The sequence below is a fragment of the Sprattus sprattus genome (assembly GCF_963457725.1).
Source record: "Sprattus sprattus genome assembly, chromosome: 3".
Taxonomy (NCBI): domain Eukaryota; kingdom Metazoa; phylum Chordata; class Actinopteri; order Clupeiformes; family Clupeidae; genus Sprattus; species Sprattus sprattus.
Genome location: NC_137922.1, coordinates 7,404,743 through 7,421,738, shown reverse-complemented (window position 1 = coordinate 7,421,738; position 16,996 = coordinate 7,404,743). Strand labels below are relative to the sequence as shown.

The 16,996-nt window shown below is 41.6% G+C and overlaps 1 protein-coding gene across 1 annotated transcript in view; it reads left to right on the top strand.

The window, feature by feature from the left end:
- Nucleotides 1-16,996, top strand: part of negr1 (neuronal growth regulator 1) — a gene marked incomplete at both ends in the record, with an annotated part of 115,571 nt that overhangs the window by 47,393 nt on the left and 51,182 nt on the right. The window contains 2 exons of the mRNA XM_080836063.1: nt 3,460-3,585; nt 10,802-10,933. Coding sequence (XP_080692189.1) covers nt 3,460-3,585; nt 10,802-10,933 — 258 coding nt within the window. The remainder of the gene's footprint in view (nt 1-3,459; nt 3,586-10,801; nt 10,934-16,996) is intronic.

Sequence of the window (16,996 nt, the reverse complement as noted above, 5' to 3'; positions counted from 1 at the left end):
AGTGGCCTATAGCCTAACAGCAAAAACATTTCTGGGTTACTGGGAAAGTGATTTATTTTCAAAATGAGGCACTGTAAGATTAGCTTGGTTAGTTTTAGTTCTGTGGCTAAAAACATGTAAGCTAGCTGTTGTAGCGAGCAGTTGAACAGACCTTTTTCTAACACTATTTATTACAGTGCATGAAATGCCCTGTATTGTTATTCCTAGGCTTCTTCTTCTTCTTCTTCTTCTTCTTCTTCTTATTCTTGTTACCTTTTTCTGCGATTAATTCAGCCCGAACCGCTTAACGTAGAAACTTCATTCAAACTTTGTCGCGTAGGTCTTGTAAACGACACTTATGCTATGTATTTTTCACTTTTCTAAACTTTATACTTTTTAAGATATTAAAGAAAAACGAATATAAATTTCTCCCATTGACTTACATTGGGCCATTATGACATCATAATAGGGTCTTTAAACTGGCTTGCACCTGTGCTTTACTGACAGCTGCGCCAAATCAAAGGAACCTCTTCTCTCTCTGTCCCTCTCAATTTAACTGTAACTAGGAACATTAAGACACCATCCATTCTCAATTTTTTTTTCTCTCCATCTCTCCATCTTTCTTTCTCAGTCTACTTTCTCTCACACTCAATCTCTCTTCTTCACTCCATTATTATCTCCTTTTTTCAATATTTTCACTCTCTTTTTCTCTTTCACTCTTCTTTCCTTCTTCCACTCATCTTTCCTTCTTCCACTCTTCTTTCCTTCTTTCACTTTTCTTTCCTTTCTTCACTCTCCTTTCTTCTTTCCTTTTCTTCTTTCCTTCTTCAACTATTATTTCCTTCTTTAACTCTTCTTTCCTTTCTTCACTCTTCTTTCTTTTCTTCTTCCACTCTTCTTTCCTTTCTTCACTCTTCCTACTTTTCTTCTTTCCTTCTTTCACTCTTCTTTCCTTCATCCTCTCTTCTCTCCTTTCTTCACTCTTCTATCCTTTCTTCTTTCCTTCTTCCACTCTTCTTTCCTTTCTTCTTTCCTTCTTTCACTCTTCTTTCTTTTCTTCTTCCTTTCCTAACTTTTGCATTTCATGCACTGGTATTTCCTTCAGGAAATGCATTTTCTAGTTAAGCCATAATGTTATGTCCAATGCATAAGTTGTAGCTAAAGGTTTCAGTATATTTCATGAATAAGCTACAGCCGGTAGGCTATATTATTCTTAAAGCGCAATGAATGAATTCATAAATAAATGAATGAATGAATGAATGCAGCTGAATCCACTGATTTCTTCTATGAGGATCTTAAGAAAGACGGTAACGCGACTTGCCGTATGTTTTGTGTTTTACACCTTACACGTCCCCTAAGGTGCTGTTTGAGAGAAGGTTTCTTTTTACTGTGTGTTGAGAATATATGCTCTTGCTTTCTGTCCCTGAGGTCTTATGACTGCAATATGCATTTGGGTGCGATACACAAATTCCTTGTTCTAATGAGGAACATGGGAAACATATTGGCAGGACCATGGGAATCTCCCTTAGGCAGACAGGAGCCACACTGTAACATACCAGGTCCAAATAGTAGCGGAAAAGGCTAATGAAAACATAATTGAAAGTAACCATGGGATTGAACAATTGGAACATTTGGAAGACAGAAGGATATATATATAGTGTATTATGAACCCCCCTCGAGTCACCCTTTTTTTTTTCCTAGTCTTGATAGAAACTAGTGGTGGTATGTCTGTTAGCCATGTGTCTTTCACTGAAATTATGGGACTGTATATGAGTTAAGTTTGTAATAAGAAGGAGTCTCACACCACAGAGCTTTGGATTTGTTACCTTGAACCTTGTGGTGCTTGTAACTTTCCTCTGCGCCGTGAATAAAGCCGCAGTCTCACACCTCCCTTTCTCCCTAGTTAGCTGATTGAACTCCAGCTGACAGACTGCCCCTTCACTGAACCTATTCCTGCCAGTGTGGCTGTGACGGTTTCTGACGTCACACGCTACTCAATAGGGAAAGAGCTGTAAACTGCTCTAATAAGTGCTGTAGTACATACAGTTCTACACTGCCATAAGGGTACATCCATGTCTAAATGAACGGGGCATAAAGCAGGTAGCAGCTGATGCTGGAACAGATGTAGGTCTGATCTGGGCCAGACATCCTTATGACTAAGTTACATAGAGCCACTATGGACACATAGGACTGTTTGCCATTGAGTTTTATTCGCATTTACGGAAAGCGCGTTGAATTTCCCCTGTTTTTGAAATGTGCTATATAAATAAACTTGGCTCTGTCTTTGAAATGGGCTTTATAAATACACTTGCATTGCCTTGCCTATAGGATGCCATTACTCCCTTTCTACCTGATCAAAGTGAGATGTACAGTTACACTGGCCTCGGCGATGGGTTGGGTTCTTTATCGTGTCAACACCTGATAGATGCGATAAGCTTCAAGTGGATCATTTTCTTCCGCTCCTCCAAACAGCTGTTGACTGCATCATGGAAAAGCGTAAAGCTTGTCAAAATAGCATGCTCTGTTTGAGGCCATTTCTTTTACTGGGTCGTCGTGCAGCGTTTGTCACAGATAAGATGCTCGTAAGTGGTGCCAGTAACCACCTAGGGTTCATAAAAACACAAGTGCACCTCAAGACACAAACAAAGGCCCTGTCTCTGTCTCAGCACCACTCCCATCAGAAACCAAAATAACAATTACAGTGTGCGTTTTGATAAAGTAGTGGGTGCAGAAAGGGAAGGCATTGTTAGGAGGCTAAAATATAATAACGATGTAAGTTAGGCCACCAGTGCATCAGCTGATCTCTCTTCAGCTTCAGTCATGTGGCGAAAGGTGTGAATGGGGAAACATGGACCGCTTTAACCGCTGTGTGCTACCTCACAGGCTTGATTGATATGTGGCAGTTGGTGGCAAAATGATTTCTTCATAGTCAGTAAGAACGAGAGCCTGTGCTTAAATGTATTATATGTGTCCTTTCCACAATGCAAGCAGTCTTCTTTTGTGTTTCCTGAAAGTAGGCTATATTTTATATGAGTCGACTCTATCTATCGACTCTATCTATCTTCTTGGAATTAAACTGTATTATATTATGAGTAGGTCAGTGTCCCTGCTGTTTGTTCCTTCTCAGGAGAAGATGTGCTTAAACAATGCTTTCCAAACATTCAATAATATTGGCCTCGCTCTGGCTGCTTTCTTTGAGATTTGTTTGCTGTTTTAATAGTTTATTCAGCAGTCGGTAGCGTTCTCGCTGTGAGAGGCTGTTGAAGAAACATCTTTTAGAAATTGTTGTTCACGTTGGTGTTGTTGTTGTTGTTGTTTAAATGAAATCTCCTAGAGTTATGAAGAGTGCATACTCAGCATTGCAGGGCCGGATCACCCAAACTTGCCTGTTTTTTCTAAACTTTTCTCTCTTTCTCTTCTCATCTCATCTCTCTCTCTCTCTCTCTGTCTTTCTCTCTATACTACCCTCTCTTTCCACAGTTCCTCCCAAGATATATGACATATCATCTGATATAACGGTAAATGAAGGCAGCAATATTTCGCTCATCTGCACAGCCTCTGGCAAACCTGAGCCAACGATCTCCTGGAGACACATCACTCCATTAGGTGAGTCTAAACAAACACTCATTTATCTTCCCCACCGTCACGCAGGAAGAGATTAAAAGAACACACCCCGGGCTTGGGTTGTGTGCTGGGAAGGAGTTGCCCACCTCCACACTCTCTGCAGCTGCCATCACTGGCATTAGTTAAATGCTAAAAGAAGCTAAAGACTTAGCTCTTCTGCTAGTTTCTAGGAACCTGAACGAATATTCTCCTCCCTATCTGGCACTTGCATCCGAGGAAATGAAACATATTTTTCTTATTGGCACCTTGATTTCATTGTTGTTTACCCCCCCCCCCCCCCCCCCCCCTTGATCGGCTATTTGCTTGAACTGTACTTCCATAGTAAATCACTTCTGTAAACAGTACCAGTCAGAAGTTTGGACACGCCTTCCCATTCAATTGAATTGTCAAACTGTCAAAACTTTTGACTGGTACTGTCAGTAGATGAATGCCAAGTGCCTAGTGAAAAGTGAATGTAAAGGGAAGTTGAAAATGTTATGTATTCACCTTACACAGAGTTAGGGCTTCTATCTTAGCTGCTGAGGTTGGAGTTCTCCCACGAGACGTTGTCTCCTGTTGAGAGAAGGGTGTGTTCTCTGTCGAGTTACTGTACATGTCGACGCAGCGAGTTTCAGGATGTTGTCTGTGACACAACACTGTCTCCATGCTCCTGCTGAATAGAGTGATTGTATTATTAGTCTTCAATGTGTCCGACCCCCCTGCTGACTCCAATCATGCTGCAAAGCAATGCTCTCTGGCAGACAAGGACCTTGAGCCCACTAGGCATAGACACAATGATGCACTCCCTGAATGTGATGTTTGGAGAGCAGGAGTAAAAAAAAATACATTCAGAAAACACGGGGCACACCAGGTCAGTTTTTCAGGTCACCAGATCATTTTCAAGAAACCTGGGATTAACGGTAAACTCCCTGGTGTAGCCCAGTGTGTGTGTTACTCAGCATGCAGCCGGCGCCGCCCGCGTCGTGTCATATCCCCCGCTGGGCTCGAACCCGTGACCTCGGAACTGACAGATGGGCTCGCTGCCAACCAGGCTAAAAGCCACAGATGCTAGCGTCATCGCTAGCATACCTTTTGACGATTCAGGAGGGTTTTGAAGGGGATGAGGGTTTCTCCACACTTAATCATCCCTCTCCCCTCTTCCCTACCCTGCCTGATGTTTATGTGCTTGGTGTGGTTAACATAGTTATCACTATCCCAGTTTCATCAATAATCTAATGATGTTAGATATTCCCTGCTTGTCCCTGCCTATGTATGGGAACCACAGTGCTAATACCCAGGTAAACAGATTGTGGCAAAAAGGATTGTTTTTTATTCTCCTTGCTGTTATCAGGCCTGAGAGAGATCTCAGGACTGGCACTATGCCTCACGTGTAATGGAGGAGACGGAGGGAGGGTCACACTGATTGATTGGCAGCCGAGTGAGGAGGCAGAGAACGAGGCAGTGCTTCTGCACCGGTGCTTCACCGTCGCCTTTGCCAACAAATCCAAGCCTTTACCCAACCTGACTTTTGGAAGAAAAAATGAGCACATTAAAACCTCACGGTGGACTCACTCAGTAGCACTTTGCTTACACAAATTGCCCACTGTGTCAAAAAGCAATCACAAGAGTTAAAATTGAAAGCCTTCTCCCGAAGGCTGAATCTGCCTCTGCCTTTTTATTCAATTTTTTGTTTCCTTGCTGGCCCATTCGTTTGTTGTTCAGCTTGTTTCCTGACAATTTGGGGCAGGCTTCCTATGCAGACGTGGTTCAAATAAAAGTACTTTTCATTTGATGCCTACAGCACTACTGATTAATTATTACTCACAAACTCTCTTTTTACAAACTTTAAATAATAAACAGTCTATGCAGGTTGCATTTCATCTGGTGGTTAGTTATTGTTTTAAAGTGATTTTTTTTTCGTGTTGTTTTTCTTGTGTAATGTTGTGACAGTCTGGGGCTATTCATTAATGTTTCATCTCAGTAATCTGTAAGTCCAATTGCTTTTCCACCATTTCAAAAAGGCATGCAAAATCTCAGCAAAAGCTCTGATTATGAGTGTTTTCCCTCTCAAATCTTCCTAATGGCATAAAGGGTCACGTATCTCTGAAATGGTTCACTAGATTCGTCACAGCCAAGAGAGGAGAACTAGGGGAGCCTTTCAAACGGCATGCATAGTTTGGGCAGACACAAAACATGCTTTGATACGCTGTTCCTTTGTGACCCAAAGCCCAGGGATTCAACTTTGACCCTTGGAAATTGCTGACTGAAATGCCTTTCATTATTGTGTACACACATACGAGGCCAAACACGCTCTGGTTTCAATGCCACCGCTTTGTTTTGGACTATATGACGTAGACACATAAGAAATAAGATAATACGCATGTGTAATCCAGATGTAGATATACGCACATGATATATACGTGTTCCATCATCTCTGGACCTCTTTTGACAATCTAGAATGTCAAAGTATGTTTTTAATTTTTCTTTTTTTTTAAGTGATTTCCGAGTATCTGAATCCTAAAATCTAAATTTTTACTTTTGTTGTGGAAATCAGTAACTTCGAGCATCTAAACACTGGTCAGTGCTCGTGGTTCCTTTCTTTTGTGTGATGACAGATTTGGAGCTCATTAAGAGTGTCTTAGAGAGCTTGGCAATATCCTCCTTCACTTCTAATCTCTCAGATAAGCAGGGCCTGACTGGTGGAAGAATAGACTGGATATAAATGATGAAGCGAAAGGAGTTTGGCTAAGCCAGAGCAGACGAAGACCCTTCCATTTGGAAGCAGGGCTTGGCAGGATGCTCAAGCGCTACAGATCTTCGGTCGCTAAATCCAAAGGCACTTGTGGCAGAAGATTCTCTCTTGAGGGCAACGCTGTTGAAAGAGCTGGAAATGTCTGTTGTCATTTTCCAAGGTTAATTCAGCTCTTGCTTCCTTCCCAGAATGGGGTTTCCAACATGCCTTGCTTGTCTGCTGAGACACAGCGGGTGCTACCTGTTTGATTAATGATTCATTACTTAATTAATTCATTTAGTGGAGAGTTGGCCATTGTAACCATTAACAACAGAGAGCCAAATGTGAACGGCAGTTTTGCATCACATCAATAAGATACAGACCTCTACTTGTTGCATTTTTTTTGTTTTCATACTTTATTGTTTTGCGCTTTGTCTTTATTTTTCAGTGGATGTTTCTTTTGCTTTTATTTATGTAAAGCACATTGAATTACCCCTGTGGTTGAAATGTGCCAAACAAATAAACTTGCCTTTGTGTGTGAAATGTGCCGTATAAATAAACTTGTCTTGCCTTCTTGTCATGTTACACACCCTCCTCTGATTCGAACAGACTCAATGTGGCACCATGTTGTCTTGTTGAATGTGTCCTTGGGGCTTTTTCAGTTTGTTATGTGTTGTTGTTGTGTGGTTGTGGTCTGTTTTTTTTCTTACATTTTTTTTTTTTTTTTTTTTTTTACTGGAACTTGTCCTTGTACCAACATTGGCCAGGATGTTGAAGACCAGCGCTCCAGAGTCGCAGCAGTGTTTCCCCTCTCGTGTGCCGCTTCATTCCCTCCGCTGGAGCTCCACCCGATCCTGTCAGGGATATGGATATCAAAAAGCCTGATATGGATTTTTAAAATCCCAGTAGCAGACTGTGGCCTGTTTCCACCAAAGGTTTAACAGCAGGGTGCCTCTGTACCAACTGGCTTGGTTCTTCACCAAATCCTCAAATTGTATTAGGCCTGTTCATGCTTGGTTTGAAGGAAATTGCACAGTACAGCCGTGCTGTCTCTTTATGGATAAGACCTCACACCCTAAGCCTGTCTGCAAAGCAACAGAGCCATGCATTGCAACACCATTTATTCAAATTCGGCCATTTTGAATTTAATTATGTTAAGTACACTGTCTAGTCACTGGCATGGTGAATATTTTCATGTATCATAAACAATTTGGAATGTTCAGTAATCTTTTAAAAACTCAGTTTATTATGTAAACATTGATATATTTGTATCAAATTTCGAATATCGAATGTATTGACCATTTGAAATTATTTTTACAACAGATTTCTCTGTAGGCGGTGTGAACTAAATTAACAAAATGCCCACAGTCTCTCCCCTGGAAATGTCACTCTCAGTTTTCACACCATAGAAATATCCCTATCAGTTTTTTACACTAGAGGAAATATCACCATCTGTTTTTACACTATAAAAATATTCCAGCTCTTTCCAGTCATGTGTTTCCCCTTTAACAGCTTGTCCCAGTGGAGTTAGCAGCTTCTGCCGAGCTTGCTCTGACTCAGGCTGCCCTGATCAGTATGTGTGTGCTGGGTTTACCTTGCTTTGCTAGCAGACCCATGCCCCCACCAACCGTAAAGCAGGATATAAATAGATTTCACACTGAGTAATATTGCAGAGAGGATGTATTCTGACCAGGCAAAATCCTGGGTAGTTGTTTATTTTTTTTATTTTTTTTTATCCTTTTTCCTCCTTCCGATGTAAGCATGTCTGCTGCCGGCCTGCTGTGTTGCATTCCTGGAGCATGTCCAGATAGCGGACGAATCTGGCCCAGGTCTGGCCCGGGTCTGGCCTGGGTCCGGTGCAGGCCTGGATCCTTTCAGGAGTTTTGCCATGATTTGTGAGCTGTGCTGATTCACTAACAGTATGTGGTGCCAGGAGCGTTCGCTCAGTGGCCCTGTGGTATCAAAGGACGTTATGCACTAGCCCCTGTGGCAGGAATTCCCTGCCAAAAATGCCTTTTCCTTAAATCAAAACAAAACGCCATGCCACAATTTCCTCAACTAATCTAGTTCTGTCTGACTCATATGGGGGTTGTTCGGTGCTTTGTGCTCTATTGTTATGTAGTGGGCATAAGCCCTTCAGTTTGTCTTCAACTATTGGATCTTAGCCCTGTGCTCCAACACTAGAGTGATTAACATGCACTGTAGTCTCTGAGGTTCTGTCATAGCACTGAAAGCACATGTGCTGCTGGCTAAATTGCTCAAACAGAAATCCAGTGCAGTGATTGACACACGATTAAAAAATAAGCGCAGTAAAGTGATACATTATGCCAGTTTTCTCATTACCACGTGTGTTTCGCAGTGGCTCAAGAATCATCAAATATGGCCCTCCACTGTCTGAATGATGACTGAGGATAAAAGAGAGCACACACACACACACACACACACACACACACACACACACAAGATAATGGAACCTTAAATTTAATTAAAACTGAAAGTGACATGATGTGACAAAGAACAATTAGGAGAACCTCAACAAACACAACAGTGAATAGACAAGCAATTATGAATTATTTTACTGTAAAATGACTGCATTGTGTTGTATGGACGTTCCAGATGGCAGTTGAAAGTTGCCCATCTTAGGCAGTCTTCTGCTGCTACCTCAGAGGACTCAGAGCAGAGCAGCACCCAGGAAAAGCTGTCTTCCTTGTGGGTTTTTTTCCAGGCAGTTTTTATCTGCTGTGGTGGGGCAACCACCCCTGCTGACAAGCGCTTTAAAGAAGAAACACTGTGAAAGAAAAGCTCCCTGCCCGCATTAAAAGACTTCAGCCTGCTTGAAAAGCACAGTGTGGGTTGAACTGGAGTAACATCCATCCCTGTTATTTCCTTCCTGAAATTAGCATCCTACTCCTTGGTTGTCCCTGAAGTCCAGTTCTGGAAGTTGCACTTTCACTAAGGAACAGATTACTTTCTCTCAAAGATGAATGTGGGTTCAATGGTAATGTTTGTCTCACTGGGCTTTACTGTCACTAGATAAATGGATGCTCCGATCAGGAAATCTTGTGCCAGTTTCAGTGCTCTGTTTGGCAGTACTGTCCCCATGGTGTATTTTATAATTTGATTATAAAATGCCCTTTTTATTTTGGCTTTACAAGATTTGGCTTGACGTGCACAGCACAAACAGTGCTGTCCAACTAAAATGCAGCACACTGTGAAATTAGGTGCTTTTTGAAAATGAATGTTTGATAGTGGATGTGAAACCTCTCTGAACTGAAGATGTTTTTTAGTTGACACTGTACATTTAGACGATATTTGACACTCAACTGAATAAATACTAGGCAAATGAAATGACCATTTAAACAAGCATTGGTACAAGAAGGCTCATATTTCATAAGGACAGTGACAAACCCTCTGAAATTCAACTAAAGACTCAACATTTTCTCAATTGAGCTCAAAATAATCTAAATCTTTGTGGACTTATGCTCAACAGTAACAAGGAAAACACATTGGCGCCTCTTGCCTATGTCTGCCAGTTTCTTTTCCCCTCATAGCTGAGTGAGTGTGTGATCAGCCTGCGTGGGCGTGAAAAGATAGGCTATAGATTACCACATGCTTGGCTGCAATCTAATCACGGGCTATGGACGGATGTTATATGATAATGATGAGGGGATGAGTTATTGCTGCATTTATGTAGCTGTTGTCTTTCCATATCAAGAGACTGAAAGAGCAAGGAAAATGAAATGTGTCCTATATACTGAACTCCATAGAGCGTAGACAAATGGTTTGAATACAGAACAGGCAATACAGTGGCAACATAGACAGACAGCTGCAGAAACTAGAAATGACTTGATGAAAGACAGTGAATCTTCAGTAGATTACAACTGACTTAATCGGTAGAGTACGGAGTAGAGTCAACACATTCCAGACCAACCCTTCCTGTGAAGTTGTTGTGTACCTGTAAATTCATCTTGACTTCAGCCTGGTTTCAGAAGAAGTGCCGCACCTGTTTTTGGTTTCTGTTTGTTTCCTATCCTTGGTGTTACACATGTTTGTTTTGGTTCCTGTACTTCATCTGTCTTATGTCTTCACGTTTCCACTCTGATGTTGCTGGGGATCGCCGTCTACCCAGAGACTCTGAGAAAGCATTGCAATCACAGTAGAACAAACCAAATGCAATGTTTCCGTACATGAGAGGATATAATCTCATTACAGGCGTTCAGACGTTCACCAAGCTCATTAAATGCCTATATTGAGGGGTCAATTAAAAAAAAAAAACGCCACTGATGTTTGGCAGTACTGTCCCCATGGTGTATTTTATAATTTGATTAGAAAATGCCCTTTTTATTTTGGCTTTACGAGTTTTGGCATTTAAAAAAATATATATGTAAAGCTAAATATATAAACATGTTAATGCACTGAATGTATTGTGAAATGCGCTGAATGTATTTTCAAATAATATGGATCTATGTATTGTTTGGTCTCCCACAGCCAAGAAGCAGGAGAGCGGGGAGTATTTAAACATCACGGGAATAACCCGAGATCAAGCAGGAGACTACGAGTGCGGCGCTGGGAACGACGTCTCCTCTCCAGACACCAAGACAGTCAGAGTCACTGTCAACTGTAAGTCCCTGTCACAGTGTGTGTGTGTGTGTGTGTGTGTGTGTGTGTTTGATATGGAAGTACATCATCAGGTCAAGCTGCTCGGTGGCAGTATAGCTCCTAACATTTCCCTCCCCCATTTCTTGCCTGGCTAAAAGTCATGGTTGGAACTGTTGGAATTTGTGTTTAACATGGCAGTACAACGTATGGCAGCCACATGACTTGTGACTCCGACTCTCCAACTCTGGTGGCATTTCTGCTCGTTGGTGGTCGTGCTGAACTTTCTTTCTCTTTTAGCGTTTTCCTCCATGATTTCCGTCTGACTAAAATTCATGGTTGGAACTTTTCTAAATATTTAATGAGAGAATTCCCTTTTTGTCTGGGCAGAGATGATTAATTTGTGGCATGGACCAATCCCAGTGTTATAAGGCCTCCTCCATTATGCAGGTAATGAGTCTTTGAGAAGTGTGAAAAGACAGTAATGAGCGAGTCCAGCATTAATGAATTATGCCGGCTTTACTCATCACGGTCACATGGAACTCTGCCTCTGTGAGCGGGGGAGCGGCGACGGATACTTAGTCTATTTTTCTTCCCCGTTTTCCGCCCCCTGTTTAAAGTCTTCCCTTCAGCCGAGGCTCCAGAGGTCATTAATCTCTTTGTCTGTGTTGATACCATATGCTGAATCACACTACAGAGAAAGAGCTCATCAATCGAAGCTTCATCTTTTGAGGAGGAGGAGGAGGAGGAGGAGGAGGAGGAGGCATGAAAGAAGAAGAAGTGAAGTGAATGAGTGCCATTATAGCTGTCCTCTCTCCTATCGTACTGTGATCAGTATTCACTTTTGGTTACCGTGGCAGATCTGCGGGCGCATTCCTTTTGTAATCATGGAATTAATTTTAGCCGATGACGTTCTTTTATATCCTTATTGATATTGCTAGCTGTGTGATAGGCTCAGATATTATAATTCCCCCCCTGTAAAAGGGTTTGCATCCTTCACCTGTGACGTCACAGTGCTAGCATAATGTCTTACCATCAGACACCACAGTCAATTTATTGTTGCTGTTTTAGTTTTTTTTTGAAGTAAAAAACAACACGTCTTTGTTCATGTGAAGATGTCCTCCAACATTGGCCACCACACACACAGACACACACACACACACACACACAGCCCCCACCCCCAACCCCCTCCTAATGTTTTCAAGGCTTTTGAATGACCCCTTTCATGAAATGAGCCTGGTTAATGTCCATCTTCATCCCACTTATCTCATTTTGATGCAGCCAATGAAAAGCCATCTGTCCAAGCTATCTGAAGACAGACAAATTGGCAACCTGGCCCTCGAGCCACAGTGCTCTTTATCGCACTCCGCCCCCTGCGCATCAGATCTCGATATCCTTACTCTTAAACGAGCCGCTGAAAGAGGCTGGCGGTAAGCACGCAGGTGTTATTTATTCCGCTGAAAATATGCGAGTGTGAAAAACTCGAGCACTGTGCTGTAACTCCCTCTCCCTGTCTCTCGCCCCCATACACCCCCCCCCCAAAGGACATCTCTGTCATTGAAGCTCTGAGGCGGAGGCCTGGTTCTTGCCTGCTTGCCTTCCTTCCTCTGTGGCTGTTCACCGTGAAGTCCTTGCCTAAATGAGCGAATGTCTGAGAGGGGAGATGATGAAGTGGTGCTCCGTACTTACGGATGTCTGTCAGCTCAGCCAAGCAGGCTGCCATCACTCGAGCCGAGACCCTGTGCGGAGCTAAAAGTCCTTAAACTATGAACTTTTAGTCTTGCTTCATAGTTTATTAAACTATTTTATTATTGTCATTGACTGGGCCACCAGAGTAGCTGCTATTCAGCTCGAAGGATAGGAATGATTTGACCAGTTGACTTTGATTTTCTTGGAATGATAGTTAATGGTACCTTTTAAGTAAAGCAGGGTTGATAGACAGTTGATTACATGAAGCATGTCATGGCCTTGCCTTGACTAAAGCACAACAATCATCTGAAAATAGAGAATTGCCAGAGCTTAGACAACCATACAGAATTATACAGTTTGATGGTGGCTTACATGTCACACTACTTGTTTTTTTTTGTCATTTCAGCAGACGCTTTTATCCAAAGTGACTTACAAGGATGTATACACATTTCACATTAACACTGATGGCACACTGCACATCAGGAGCAATCTGGGGTTCAGTGTCTTACTCAATGACGCTTCAACAGGGAATCAAACTAGCAACCTTCTGATTACTAAACGTCTTCTCTACCTCCTGTACCACTGTCGGCCCGGCCCTGGTACTTGATGGCATTGAAAAAAGAGATGAAGTCAATAAAAGCCAGTTCAAAGCCCATACCTCCTTGTGAAGTAGGTGGCTGATACAGTAGTCTTAATTAACGTTATAGTCATGGCCCTGTGCTTTCTTCAATGAGCGAGGTCTTTGTGACTGACATTGGCATTTGAAGTGTAATTAAATGCATGCAAAATTAATCTCTTTACTGTAAAAAAAAATAATTACCGCTTTTTGGTAAATGCAGTTGACCTCTGGGGTAATTACTGATTAAGACCGCTTATTAAAATATCTGCAAAGCTGTAATGAAAATAAAGTTAAGCTGTTGCATGTTTTGATTAAGCTGCTTTTAAACTGACAGGTATAAAAGTTTGACTTAAGCCAATGTAACAGTAATTAAATTATGAACACGGTGGTCAATAGTCAAAGATTGAAATAAGTACAAGTGTACATGTATAAGAAGTACAGATAAGACATAAAGATATATTATAGGGCTTAAGCAGAGAACAAATATGAATTGTTTTAATTAATTGAATTGAATTTATACATGCATTGACCAAAACAGTGTTGGTAGTCTAGCCAGTGGCTACAAACCCAAAATGCTACTCTATAAGCCACCATTATTCTCTTCTCATCTCACCCCTTAACTGAACTTTGACCTTAATGATGACCGAAACGCAAATCAAACACAAGTTCATCGTCAGTGAATACCGCTAGTCACTGCTCCCAGGAAATGCGCAGTCTTTCCAGGAACAGTCTCCTTTTTGTCATTGAATGCATGGTGAGCCTTCTTAGTCTTTTTTCTAGGTCCTTCTAAGTGGTCACCAAGATATACCGGATGCACACTTTAGCATGAACTACTGATTTGTATCACATTGTTCGTATGGGTTTCTCTTCCAAAGAAACAGCATCATCACCCGCCGGCAGTCTTTATTTTTGTTCAGAGAGGCAAATAAATGCTTTCCAGCTTAGTGAAGTCCATGGTTGTGTTAGCAGCCTACTGCACTATAGAGCTGAGTTGTGTAACAGCCTACTGCACTATAGAGCTAAGTTGTGTTAGCAGCAGCCTACTGCACTATAGCACTGAGTTGTGTAACAGCCTACTGCACTATAGAGCTGAGTTGTGTTAGCAGCCTACTGCACTATAGAGCTGAGTTGTGTAACAGCCTACTGCACTATAGAGCTCAGGTGTGTTAGCAGCCTACTGCACTATAGAGCTGAGTTGTGTAACAGCCTACTGCACTAAAGAGCTCAGGTGTGTTAGCAGCCTACTGCACTATAGAGATGAGTTGTGTTAGCAGCCTACTGCACTATAGAGCTGAGTTGTGTTAGCAGCCTACTGCACTATAGAGCTGAGTTGTGTAACAGCCTACTGCACTATAGAGCTGAGTTGTGTTAGCAGCCTACTGCACTATAGAGCTGAGTTGTGTTAGCAGCCTACTGCACTATAGAGCTGAGTTGTGTAACAGCCTACTGCACTATAGAGCTCAGGTGTGTTAGCAGCCTACTGCACTATAGAGCTCAGGTGTGTTAGCAGCAGCCTACTGCACTATTGGGCTCAGGTGTGTTAGCAGCAGCCTACTGCACTATAGAGCTCAGGTGTGTTAGCAGCAGCCTACTGCAGTATAGAGCTGAGTTGTGTAACAGCCTACTGCACTATAGAGCTGAGTTGTGTAACAGCCTACTGCACTATTGGGCTCAGGTTAGCAGCAGCCTACTGCACTATACAGTAGAGCTGAGTTGTGTTAGCATCATACTTAAGCAATAAGGTACGAGAGGCAGTACTGTATCGTCAATAATGTACTGTTTAAGGGTGTTTTTAGACCCAACAGGTGTACAGTACATTATGGCTCAATACAGTACACCCCGTGACTCCCTCTCAACCAATGAGAACGCTTGATTTCATCTACGCGTATAATAATGCACTAAAGAGCTCAGGTGGGATATGGAGTTGCAACTGAAGGGAGTTAAAAGCCTATTAGTGAATTGACCACGGAAGATGCACAGAAGTTCGTCATTCCCTGTGGGGAATATGGAGTTTTTTGTAAGAGTATGATAAGATTTTATTTAAATAAAATATTGTTTTACTACACTCCTTTTACTTTCATGTTATTATTGCTGAGGTCTTCTAGAATATAATCATGCATGTCACTTTTGCCTCAATGTTTTTAGTTAGGGAAAAAATACAAAAATTCACCTCAAGTGAACAGTTGTCATTTAAACAGGTTCAGATAACAAATCCACTAAATTTGCTTAATTCCACGTGGACTTGTTTTTTTTGTGGAGGAATAGTCGCCCAACTAAATGTTAACATACTATCTACATCTTCACTCATATCTTTAATCCATGAATGAACAGCACTGTCCTCCACACAAGTCAATGAGACATTGGTTGTGAGGCTGAGCAGCCGTGTCTATATACCCTGATTAAGACACCTCCTTACCTTTGCTGAATCATATCCATATGCAAATTGATAGGCAATGAGGCAAAAGCTGACAAATAAAGGGGCTTCACCCGCTGCGGTCCTATAAGCACTGGAGGCCTACACCTATTAATATAAAGTGCATTATGGAACTATATTAAAGTGTTCAAATTTTTATATTCTGGCGTGACCTTATTTTCACAAGAACACACAGATGTAATGAATTCATAATATTGTCAGACTTCTTTAGCGTGAGCATATGCAGCTATATTTCTTTTGAAAATTACTTTCTGGCTACAGTCTCAACCTTTCACAGCCATGGGCAAACACGCGGGAGCTCTCTAGCGATGCCTTTGTGTTTGATGTCTTGGTCTACTTCAACTTCAGTGTTATGAGCGCTTCGGTGATCCTTAGTAACTGTGCCCTGCCCTGGAGTTTTTAGCTAGTAAACTACATGACATTAATATTCCTCAGAATAGCACCAGCTCTACTGCTAAATTCTTTGAAAAAGATATACAGGCCATTTCCTCCATATCCATAGTCAGAATATTTTAGTTTCAAGCGGATTATGATGCAAAGTTCAGACTGAATGGGAACCTAGACTATAGCAGATGGGGAGGTTTGGGATATTATCTCCTCATGTTGAATTTAGTTCAGCTTTAGGATAATTGCTGTGTTGTAGGCCTACAATTGTCTATTGTCTATTCTTTTTTTTTAAATCCAGTCTTTGGTAGCACTTAAATTGTGCTCTGTGTGTAATTTTCAATTTTAATATTTCGACTGAGCAGGTGGAGGCAAAAAATTCCATGCTGGAAAAGTTTCCATGAATTTCATTGAACAGGACACATTGAAGGCTGTTATCCCGCTTATACCCAGGTTTCCACACATGTATGTGCATGTATGTATAGCCCTCAAAGGAAATATTTGGCTCTGTTTAAAAAGAAGGCAACCTGCTTGGTATTACTTTCTTTAGTCACGGTCAAGAATAACGTTGGGTAGTTTGCTTGGTTACAGTTGATTCCACTGTTGCTAAGTCTGAATCCTTTAGCCTGCTAGCTGTTTCTGATTATATGCGTGCTAGCTTGACAGTTTGCTAATTCCCCAGTTTTCATGTTATTTAACCACAACATTCAATGTGTTTTATACCAATAGGGAAAGTGAGAGAATACTTTTATTTTGGACATTCATTAGCTTGCAAGACTACACACCTCTATTGATGGGCAGCTTTTCAATCAACCATTAATTACTGTGGTTGTTATAGTTACCATTTAGAGTTTCCAGAGCATTGATATGGAATGGTGATTAACTCTTTTCACTAGATCTACTTCATAGGTGTCCAATTATAAAGAATTAATGGGCACCTGCCAGCCAATCAGAAAATATA